The sequence below is a fragment of the Esox lucius genome, chromosome 8, assembly GCF_011004845.1.
Source record: "Esox lucius isolate fEsoLuc1 chromosome 8, fEsoLuc1.pri, whole genome shotgun sequence".
Taxonomy (NCBI): domain Eukaryota; kingdom Metazoa; phylum Chordata; class Actinopteri; order Esociformes; family Esocidae; genus Esox; species Esox lucius.
This window is the reverse complement of record NC_047576.1, coordinates 10,802,752-10,814,806: the sequence shown is the minus strand read 5'-3', so window position 1 is coordinate 10,814,806 and position 12,055 is coordinate 10,802,752. Positions and strand designations below refer to the sequence as shown.

Genomic DNA, 12,055 nt, shown 5'->3' with positions numbered 1-12,055 from the left:
CGAAAAAACATAGTTTGTCCGACATTTTGACACCTCACAGAAGTATTGAAGGTGTGGAATGAAGCACCGGATTTGACTTCAGATCACCTTTCAAGTATTAAAAGACCTGAAAAAGGTTCAGTCTGGTTGATACTTTCCACTAGACATTGGAGATTGGATACAGGAGCACTAACTCACCCACGCAGTTCTTGCCGCTGGAGTCTGACTCGTAGCCAATGTTACAAATGCAGCGGTAGCTGCCTCGTAGGTTCTCACACATGCCGTTCTGACAGATGTCTGGGTCCAGAGCACACTCATTGATATCTAAGGAGACACACAAACAAACCCAAACATTTCTGGAAGGATGCCTTGGAATGTTCAAAGGGAGTCTGTTAAACGCCAGCATAACGAGCAGTGAAGGTAGGGCAGGCTCCAAAACCACTGAGACTTAACAGGAACCAGGACCAGTGACATCACTCACCTCTGCCGTCAGCCGTGATGCCAATACCACTGCTGCACACCGCCTGGAACTCGGCTGAGAAGCAAGAAAAACCATACAGTTCAACAAAATACCTGAAGGTATATCATTCTCATGATCTCAGGATCTCAGAAACGCTACTCTATTGATGTGTTCTGAAGCGGTTAGCGTTAGCTGTTTTGTTCACCTGAGTTCCGCGCAGGGCAGGGCTGGCAGGGCTCTCCGAAGCCATGTTCGGGACTGGCGCAGCAGCACTCGGACTTAGTGACGGCGCCTGGGAACGGCCTTGAGCAAGTGCCCATCTTGATGGCGCCGTAGCAGGTGGTGCGCATGTGCGTGTCCACACACACTCTCCCGTCCACATCGATGGCCAGGCCCGGTGGGCACTCGCAGCGGAAGGAGCCCTCGGAGTTGATGCATCGTCCGTTCATGCAGATGCCTGGCGTCAGGCACTCATCGATGTCTGAGAGGGTAGACCGCGGGACATTTTTTTATACATGAATGTCAACATTTTAATCAGCCATTTTCATTTAGCAAGAAATTCCTCAGCAGCAACCCTCCTAATGGGAGCTACAGTCAGTAACCTGGAAACACCTTTATACACATCCTGAAACAATGTCACAAGGCTTACCTGTACAATAGCGTCCGTTAGGCGCCAGAGCAAAGCCAGGTTTACAGATGCACTTGAAGCTTCCATCCTCGTTGATACACATTCCATTCAGGCACATGTTGGTGGTGGCACACTCATCATGATCTGGAAGAAGATGTGTTGGTGAGTTAGGCTTCATACCACGTAGGCTTTATACCTTTTAGGCATTAAACCACTCTTACTTTACACCACGTAGGCTTTATACGTTGTAGGCATTAAACCACTCTTACTTTACACCACGTAGGCTTTATACGTTGTAGGCATTAAACCACTCTTACTTTACACCATGTAGGGTTTTATTATTATCATACCTAGTGGGCACACTATGCCAGAAACCTACTAATTTGATTACCATGTAACAGGCTTATTACCATGTAACAAGTGCAATACATGCTATTAATACTAAGTTAACTATTGGTGTAGTTTACCTATGCAGTTCTTCCCATCAGGAGTGAGTTCAAAGCCAGCATTGCAGATGCACTGGAAGCTTCCGTCAGTGTTGACACAACGTCCATTACGACACATCACACCGTTCACAATGCACTCATCAATGTCTGTGGGGAGGATTGGACGGAGGGGGGCGTTTAAGCTCAGTGCGACAATAAGCCGGTTAAGGTACCAGTCTGTTCTGGTACCTGTCCATCTTGTGGTGTTATTGCTGTACAAACACAGTCAGTAATGCCAACCCAGGCAATCTATAGAATGAAAGTGTTGAAATAAAACATGTATCACTGTGATGGAAACATACCTATGCAGGCCTGTTTGGTGGGGGTGCCCTGGTAACCTTCGTGACATTTGCAGTGGTATGATCCAGGTGTGTTGACACAGTCCCCATTGACACAGGGGTTGCTGACGCATTCATCCACATCTCAAGGGGGTATTAGCGGAGGAAAGGAGACGAGAGGAAGAATAATAAGTTCAACAGTGAAATCCGGGGTGCGCCAATTCCAACATTTGGTCTGTAGATGGCAGTAGCGTATATATACATATATATATATATATATATATATATATATATATATAATTTGTCCATCCCAACAAATCACTTGAGTCCGCTTACCGATGCACTCCCCGCGTACGTCCGGCCTGTACCCCATGTTACATTCACATCGGTAACTGGTGGGTGTGGGGATACAGCGACCGTTCAGACACAGGTTGGTGAAATGTTTACACACGTCCACGGTGTCATTGACCGACACAGGAGCTGAGAAAACCGCACACAATCACATTAGAATATCACACGGTGCCGTTTCTTTTCTAAAACATAGAGCTTATAATTATTTTTACATTGAGGTTACGTGAATCTCTGACACACATCTTCAAGGGTAGGCGGTACACGTTTTGTTTTTTTACAGTGTCTGAAGTAACAACACAGTGTTTAAGGACATGGTAACATATAACCACAAAATGGGGTTTGTTTTCACAAATATCAACAGATTTTTGTATTTGTTTAAACAACCCACAAAGCACTATTTTCAATGTCAAGTAGAGATTCAACGGAACTGAGCAAGAGTAGGCCTACTCTAAAGCTAACAAAAAAGTTAAATGTTAACGTCAACCGCGCTTTTGTTTTTGCCTTGTCTGGTGTTGTTGGCCACATCTTCATAATTTGGACACTGTCAATGGACCTACTTTAGACAGGATAACTAGCTAGCTGGCTAACGTCAGCCACTAACAATAAACTGTGCTGTACTTGTCCTGTGCAGTTCACCTAAATGCTTACAATGCATCCCCTTTAACAACACTTATTAAAACAATGTTTTGATGAGGTAAATGGCAAGCTATGATACATTATTCTCTTAATTAGCAAAAATCCCAATCTGTTATGACTCCTGAAACTGACTTTATGCAACAATAAAGCCCGGGGAGAATGTTACCATTGGGACATGTAGAGTGTCCTATCAATATTTCACACACGGTTGTGTTAAACGCTAAAAACACTTGCAATGTTGGTGGCTTCACTCACCAACATCACGGCCGCCTCCGTTTCCTCCGCCGCCGTTGCCATTAGGACCGTAGCCATTGGGTCCGTTGGGATAGGGATAACGGTTGTTGATGCCACCTTTGCTGGGGTAGCCACCACCGTTAAGGAAAACACCATGGGGGAAATGTACGTTCCCCGTGCCGTGGGCTACCCCCTCAATGCACAGCCTCCTGTATTCATCTGTTGTTAGGACGATTGAAAAGGGTTCACGTCGAAAGAACGACTTTGTGTCACTTTGACCAATTTCAATGTTCATGGTGTGTGTGTGTGTGTGTGTGTGTCTGTGTGTGTACATGTATGTTCACTTTGTGTCTGTGTAGAGCTATACATAAATATACATACACACACGCAAACACACATATACATATAAGATATATGGGTCACTATCCACACCCTGTTGCCACATCTTTTGTTGTTAGTCATGATCTCATGTTCTTTGGCCCCTTTCCCACACAGAGGGAATTTACATGACAGCTTCTTTATTTTCAATTCAACATTTTCAGGCTGTTTATTCAGAATAATATTAAAAAAATATACAAAATAACTAGGGAAGATGAACAGGGACAGGTAATGAGAATAAATGCATAAAGAGAGAGTGTGTGTGTGTGTGTGTGTGTGTGCGTACTCACCAGACCCCCTGACAGGGCACATCTCAGGGATCTGTCCAGAGGCCCAGCAGCGGCCAGTGTCACAGCAGCACTGCATCTTGGTAAACTGGCCCTGTAGGTCGCCTGCACATCGCCCATTGGCCAACGCTGAGAAACACGTGCCCAGGCGCTGGTCTGGGGGGAGAGGGCAGTATATTTTACAATGAGTCACTCAAATAGCTCTTGGGTTGTAAACACTCTTTAACCTTTACGCCCACCATGTCCTAACAGATTTCAGCCTAAATATGTGAAGAAAAACAAACAAAAGGCTTGTATTCCACAGATGTGGGTTGCAGGGAATTTCTATTGGGTCGCAGTTGACGAGTGGTAAACAAGGTTTTGTACATTCTTGAGGACGGAAAGAAAATTCCAAAGACCGTCACCTTCCAGCTCAGTTTGGGGAGTGGGAACAGAGGTGTAGCGGTCAGGAGGCAGCCATTCCCAAACACCAGTGTTACCTCTCCCCAAGAAAGCTCTCCCCTGCCCCTTTCCCAGTTCAACATGGTAGCAGAGGAAACTCATTTATGAGCAGAGAGCTGTAACGATCTGAGGGGTCTTGACACACCACAGGCATCTACATGGACTCCTAAAATGGTCCTGTTGTTTGTTACAGTCCCTCGGGTCAGGGTCAGTCGGGTGCATGGGGGAAGGGTGAATGGGGGTGTGTTTGAGGTAAGTGGTAAAGAGGTGAAGTCCCTTGGTATGTGCGTGTGTTTATGTGCGTAATGTGGATGAAAGTGTTAGGGAAAAGAGAGAGGAAGAAAGAAGGGGGGGGGGGGGTGGGAGCGCAAGTCGATTAACTTGGCTAATGAGCCAGCAGTCTGGAATTAATTAGTTCCATGTGGAGCAATCCTGGCCAATTACGTTGGACATGAGAAGCTGTGCATTCAAGACTTACAGCCACGCCCGTTGAACAGCCCAACGCTAGCCCCGTCCTTTCTCCCTCCCTAACCTCCTTGGGGCAGGATTGCGGGAGGTGTGGAGGAGGACTCACGATGAGGAGGCAAAGGAGGGAGACAGGAGAGAGTGACGGGGGAGGTTGGTGAAGAGAACGACGATGACTTCAATTGGAAGCAGACCCTGAACTAGTCAACAGTGAGAGACAAACACACGCTTCATTTTTCACAGACAGGGTTTTCACAGCGCCACAGACCGGCCAATAAGGCTGATTAGTGTCGGGCAAAACAGGTCCCTCTGGTCCACTTCTTCTTGCTACGCTACCTCAGACCAACGCCAGGCCAGGGCCAATGCTCAGGCGACCCAGAACTCAGCCTGACCAGAGCCGGCATTCCTAGACCGTCAGCCCCCCCACTCAGCTCATGTGTTCCCAGCCACAGCGGGGGAAGTAACGGGGGGCTACTGGAAGGGGGCTGAATCCAGAAAAGTGGGTCATGTCAAAGAGGAAACCAGTGGTGGAATGCGCCCAAGCAGACAGGGCTAAATCGCCGGACGTACATGGGAGCCAGCCACAGCGTGGGTTTTTTGGCTGGATATATGATGTGATCTCTTCCTGGGGACCCTACAAGTCACTGACACTTGACAGATGAATGGATGCACAGGGTGAGAAAACTCAAGAAAATAACAATGGGGACAAATAAGAAAAGGTCCAGGAGGAGAACGAGAAAAGAAAGGCAGAGGTACTGTATGGGAATGAAGAAGCGTGGGAGACACGGTTTGTCCATTTGGAGAAAGATGGAGTGAAAGGGAGGGATAGAGAGAAGACAGGGGAGACCTCATGCCAGAGTCAACAGTAAGCATCTCTAGCTGGGATAGGAGGAATGTTAGCGGAGGGAAATGGCTTCAGTGTGACTACAGATGGAAGAGAGGAGAAGAGAGTCCACTGGGTTAAAGAGCAGAGCAGGATGGGGAAGAGAGCGTGTAAAAGACCCATGAGAAAGAGACTGAGATCCATAGAGCAAGGAAGACTTCTAGGTCAGTGGACTCTCCCGTCTAGACCTTCAACCTGAAGGCCAACAGCTCATTTCCTCCTTGCATGTTCCCAATCTGGGTACACTTCCCAACCCTCTTGGTCATTTCTCTCATTCTCATCTATCTCTTTTTCCTCCCTTTCTTCTCTCCTGCTCCCCCTTTGTTGTGGAACAGACCAGAGATATTTTGGATTCTTTTCCTCTTTTCCTCCCCCTCTTCTTTGTCTCGTCTTGCTTGTAGTCCTGGTGACGTCAGCTTGGTTCTCCATTTGGTCTCTAACTGGGTCCAGATGCCTTCTACCTTGACGCTAAACAACCTGCCACATGACCCGGTCAAGCAGAACAGAACGTAGGCCTTCGTGTGGATTAACGTTGACACTGTTTGTTGTTCGCGTGACATTTTCACCCCGTTTCCCTTTTGTAAAAAAGACAAAAAGCCAGCACAGCAGAGATCCTCAGACGATGATGAAAAAGGGGTTGCGTGCTAGAGAGAGTGGGGGTCTGACAAAACCTGACCCAGGAGAGAATTTTAATCGTGCATTCTGCTGCCCTAGGAGGCTTCGGAGCGCACAACTTTTCAATTAAAGTAATCAAGTGGTTTTGCTTGGCTACAACAGGGACCTTGAATGAAAGGGAATTGAGTGGCGGGCTCCCATTCAAACACTGTTCAAAAGCAACAGGGCCAAGCTCCCTGGCGGCCTTTATGAGATGAGCTGCTGAAGATTGCAGGCGCTCAGCATTAACTACTGGCCGTGTTTCAGGGTGTGAGTCAGAGAAGTGCTAATGTTAGCCGCCGTACAACAGTCAAGGCCGAGCGCAGATGCCTGGCCCTGCTCCCAATGACCGGAGACCTGCATGACTCAGCGGAGCGCTTGTCATTGGGAAGGAGGGAGGAATGGAGGGAGAAAAGGAGCAAGACCGAGGCTTCAGTGGCTTGCCAGATGGCTAACAGGAAGGAGAGGAGGGGGGGGGGGGGGGGGGGGTTGGGGGGCAGCGGAGGTAACTTACCTACACATCTGGCACCGTCGGTGCTGGTGACGTAACCGCGTGGACATGTGCAGACGTAGCTGCCGGCCGTGTTGGTGCACTCACCTCCGTCGCACACACCTGGGATGGTGCTGCACTCGTCTATGTCTGAGACACACAAACAATGACATCAACACAATGACATCACCACAATGACATCACCACAATGACATCACCACAAGAATCATCAGGTCCTCCTCGCCACCTCCTCAGGCCACACAACAGTGTCTCACACTGTTCACACTCAACATACAAACACGCTTGCCCGCACTGAGTACACGCTGCTGCCCCAGGTGAGCACTGGTACTGAACACTGGTTACGTTCTGGGTATTACTGTGCATCCTGTGTATTTTACTTCTGTGTCTTAGCACAATGCTACTTGAACTGGTACAATGATAATACGTACGTATTGTCAATTTCAGCAGAGATAGGTTATATATACAGGATACAGAGAAACCAATGTCAATGTGCAGCTTCCAACAGTTTAGCTTCCTCAACAGACAATTTATCCTGGCGCTCCTCAAAGAGTGGTGTGGAGAAAGCCTGCCTCATCAGGTCCTCTTTGGATTTTGCCGTAACTAATGTAGAAGGTGCAGCAGAGCTGTGGTAAAAGGTTATTTGGTCAGATGAGACCAAAATCAACCATTTTGGCCTAATTTCAAAGCTCTAGATGTGTTGCACAGCCAACGCAGCAAATCTCCCTAAAAAAGCCCTCAGCAATACTTGACGGTGGTTGGATGTTATGGGGATGCTTTTCATCAGCATGGACTGAGACACTTCTCAGGCTTAGGGCAAGACAGATGGAGACAGAAATAGCAACATTCTAGAGGAAATCCTGCATCAGTCTGCAAAAAACCTTTGACTGGAGTTAAGGTTCACCTTTCAGTAAGACAACAATCCTAAACACACAGCCGAGTCTACACTGGAGTCCTGGAGTAACGACGCGTTAACCAACACTGCCCAGCCACTTTAGAGAGCTTGGTAAATATTGCCAAGAAAGGAACAGGTGCTCAAAACTGATACAGACTTACCCAGATGGTGAGTGAGAAGCATAGCTCTAGCAGGCAATGGGTTTTAATGAAGTGCCACACTTACTTATACTGACACATAATTACTTTTCTTAAGTCAAATGACAGTGCACGTGTATGTATAGCGGGGCGCGTGTGAGGTGTGGAGGCAGGTCCTAAACGTGTGCAGCTGAATGATATGCGTTAAGTGGTGTGTGTGTGTGTTGGCAGTACATACATGAGGGTAAGCATTAATGCTGTCTATGTGGCTGTGTGGGTGTGTGCGTGCGTGCGTACGTGTGTGTGTGCGCATGCGTGCGCATGTGTGTGATGAAGTTAGGAGGCACTGGGTTCCCTGCTGACTGTTGTTCGACTGCGGTGGGAACAGGTTCTCCTCAAGTCATAAAACTGCTGCAAAATAAACATGGTGTCAGCATTCCCCTCGAAACGATCTAGACTTTACACAATTCAGACATGGATTGTGTGTGTGTGTGTGTGTGTGTGTATGGAGAGAGGGAAATGTCTGCCACCTGGATAAATTACTACTGTTCAATCTTCATTGTGTGTTATGAGATCCTCTGTGTGTGTGTGTGTGTGTGTGTGTGTGTGTGTATATGTGGGTCAATAAGAGTCAAATGCTATCAGGAGGTCTTTGAATATAAAGTTCCATCTAAAGCTCTAAAGCTCCACTAAACTATATTTATGGAAGGAAAATGGAGTGCAAAGAAATGGAGGGGGAACAAAATGAGTGCGAAACAAGACTGAAAAAATAGAAAAATAAAAAAACACACCATGAAATCAAGTAGGTTGCTTTGGCCAAGAAGAACTACCTCCCTGAGATGGTAACAGCTCCAATCCTGGCTGCACAGGAAAGGGACACGAGGCCATGTCTGTGCATAAACTTGGAGGGCATTTTGAAACCCATTTTCCCTTTGTAATACAGACCACAGTCTGGGATAACTTAAACGAACAAAATGGTGATTGAATGTGTCACTCTAAGCGCTGTTCTATTTGAGGTATCTGGGTATCGATAGTTATGGATGGCTCCACTCCTTTTATGGGCATTGGAATGCTTGTCATTGAGACTAACTGCCCCAATGATGTTCTAAAACAATGTTCCCTAAAAGCAGCCCCATCCAGCATCCACCCACCACTTTGGCCTAAACAAGGCCCATATATGGAGCCTCAGGCCAAGGGCTGATCCACTACAGTCTCCCATTGTCCTGTAATTAGTTAACGGATCTCCAAAGACCTCCACCCCATGCGCAGCCTCTCGCCCCACAGGGCTTGAAACACTTGGGCACATGGCACCTCTCCTACTAGTCCAGCCAATAGGCATCCGGCATCCAGCCACTGTAAAGCTGCAGCAGCCCAATCCAGCCATTAGAAAGGACCGTGACGGGACACCATTAAGTGGGTTTGAGGTGAATCCTTCCCACATTTCCAACTAATTCAAGGATTCTTGAATGTTGGCACAATCCTTATCCAACAGGGACATTTTGTTTCTGTAACTAAAATAATAAGTTGCCATTAGGGGAATGTTAAAGGGGGACATACTTGATTTGGGAATTAAAAAAATATATTTTTAAGGTTATACATTTATAAGTAGCTGTTTGCTTGGAAAATCACTTCTTCAGAGCGCGAATCCCAATTTCAAACTCTAAAACATTCTATAAACTGCCAATAATGTACATTAACTGGAAAGTTATACACTTTCTTCAAAAAGAATACAACACAACTGTCACCTTCCTCAAAGACAGAAGGAAGGAAAGACTGAAGGCAGGAAAAAAGGAAGCATTTCCAGTATTTGAGCAGAGCCAGAATCTGTATCACTGAGCAGGACATTCAGTGGGTGGGGGCTTCTTCTATTATAGTTACTGAGGTTAGAGATAAGGTTTGGCGTGTGGAGTGAGTTGGTACCAGACCTATTATTGGTCACTCTCTGGCTTGTATCATTGTAACAAATGCCTGGGAGGGGTCAATGGGTGAACTGTGAGTATGTGGGTCCACACCCTAACCCCACTGAGGTCTGGGTGTAATACTTCTCTTTTACGCTATATAGAAAATAAGGAACCCAAAAGGGTTCCCTGGCTGTCCCTGAAAGAGTTCCAGGTAGAACTGTTTTGGAAGTCATCTATAAAGGGTCTTACGGTGAACGTCTGTATAAAAGTTCAAACTGGAAACTTTTGGCGTTTGAATGTTTCACCTTTAATTCATTTATTGTAGATGTGATTTATTTTAGACGTGGTCTTCATATATTTGTTTCTGGCCATTTGCGTAGTAGAGTGACATTATTTATTTAACAATTAGTCATTAGATCAAAGCAATTGTTTTATGGTATAGTATACTACCATTGATGTAATGCACTAGTCTGATACAATATGGTGTTGCAGTATAAACAACCATGGAGTTACTATAATTCCACTAACTGGACTGGGCCAGCTTAAAGGTAGGTAGAGGGGAAGACAAAGTGTATGTCAAAGTGGATTTCAGTCTAACAGAGTGGGTTAAGCATATTAAATAACTGCCTAAAACAGTCTTGGAGGTTCTTCCAAGCCATTAAGGGCTAGGAACCCACCTATGACATATGGCCTACGGCTCCCATCTTGCAAAATGCCTCAGCCTGCCTGTTCATTCCACATTGTTTAAATTCCACCCAATCAACACTTAGCAATGCAACCCCTAACTGGAGTGTGTGTTGGTGAGAGTTTGTCTGTGTGCGCGTGTTTGTGTGAGTGAGTGAACTTCCACGTTAGAGACCCCGATAACGGCCGAAGCCAGGCACTGGCTGTCTTAGCAGTGCACAACTAAACCACGCCAAAACAACCTTCACAAATCCATTTTTCGATAAGGCAAGAAAGTTCAGTGAGCTAATCCGAAATGTAAATGAATGCCAATGAGTCTCCCATCGAGTGAATTCCCACTTCAATACAAGCAGCTGATACATTCCAGTATGAATCATCACGTTGTTTGTGACTCACCTTCACACTTGTGGCTGGTGTCACTCTGGCGATGGCCTGCAGGACATTTACACTCATACGAGCCCACTGTGTTGATACAGTTTCCGCCAGCACACAGCCCGGGGACAGCCTGACACTCATCCACGTCTAGAAGAGAAGGTGAGATGGGGGTAAAAGAAAGAGAGGAATAGAGAGAAAGTAATGGAGGGGTGGGGTGGTAGGAAACCAGCCAGAATGGAGACCGTTAGCACATTAAAATAAATCGCTTAAAGAGTTACCCTCGAATCGGCTCCTAATGAGCTAAACATCTCCTGAAGTGTCACTGCCAACTAACGTTAAATTACATTGAGTATGGTAATGTGTGAGATGTGAGATTTCACACTCTCCTATATTCAGCAGCTCAGATGCTAAAGTGAAGCAGGCAGGGTGCAGCCATTCATTTATAGTACTATCATCAATCATGATTTGACATATGGCCTAAATACATTTTCATTAGCTTATTTTGCTTTATTATATATAAAACGCAGCAGGAAAGAACAGAGGACATATTTCGGCACTCCTACTCCAGAACAAAGGCAGACATTCCAAGGCTAAGGCTTTGGTGTGACAATGTACATTATATTGTCCATCATGCCTTAAGTAAAATGAAGATGTTGAGGTAAATGTCTTTGATTGGTCAAGCTAATGTGGTTATGATGTAAGATGTGGTCCCTAACCTAAATAAAGACTATGGGCCAACAAAAACTCTAATCCAAAAGTCGTTTTTTTTTTTAACAGTCATTACAAATTTTAGTTAGCTTTAGCTAAAAATTTATGGAAGTAATCAGGGAGTGTGAGCTCATTTAAAATCATGTCAACTCATTTAATTTGATGTTACTTAAAGGTAATTTGGACACCAAAATAAACAAACATCCTCACACGCCCTAATAGATTTTCCATTAATTTTCTGGTAAAGTTAGCTGAAGTTTGTAATTGGGTTTTTTTTATGAAGAGGAAAGAGTCAGTCACACCTCGCCTTGCTTCCCTCTTTACAAATGTACACTGTTAGCTCGCAGTCTGGCCCTGATGGCCAGAAAATGGTTCAGATTTTTTAGTGTTTCTAGATGTTCCTGTATGCTGAACGTTTAGGTAGTCTGGTCAAGAGTAAAATAATCGACATACATACACAGAGACTGGCCAGTAACACAGTTGCCCCTACGTGCGCACTCCCACACAAGAGCTGACACACACACACACACACACACACATGTATAACACATGCATGCACTGCCTGTTTCTAATCATACATCTTCAAACTCTGTTCCCTCTTAACAAAGCCTGAAAATGTGTTGTGGATCGTTGAATGCCAGTGGCTGCATGAGCGTCCAAATCCGTGATGCCTGGAATGCTATCCTTA

At 45.7% G+C, this 12,055-nt stretch overlaps 1 protein-coding gene across 2 annotated transcripts in view; it reads right to left on the bottom strand.

The window, feature by feature from the left end:
• Window positions 1–12,055, bottom strand: part of fbn2b (fibrillin 2b) — a 58,037-nt gene that overhangs the window by 21,098 nt on the left and 24,884 nt on the right. For both annotated transcript variants that reach the window (XM_010871550.3, XM_020048896.2), the window contains exons 8-18: window positions 10,681–10,806; window positions 6,674–6,799; window positions 3,720–3,872; window positions 3,073–3,270; window positions 2,167–2,310; window positions 1,855–1,974; window positions 1,535–1,660; window positions 1,089–1,211; window positions 645–920; window positions 461–514; window positions 178–303 (exon numbers count right to left, since the gene is read on the bottom strand). In XM_010871550.3, coding sequence (XP_010869852.1) covers window positions 178–303; window positions 461–514; window positions 645–920; window positions 1,089–1,211; window positions 1,535–1,660; window positions 1,855–1,974; window positions 2,167–2,310; window positions 3,073–3,270; window positions 3,720–3,872; window positions 6,674–6,799; window positions 10,681–10,806 — 1,572 coding nt within the window. The remainder of the gene's footprint in view (window positions 1–177; window positions 304–460; window positions 515–644; window positions 921–1,088; window positions 1,212–1,534; window positions 1,661–1,854; window positions 1,975–2,166; window positions 2,311–3,072; window positions 3,271–3,719; window positions 3,873–6,673; window positions 6,800–10,680; window positions 10,807–12,055) is intronic.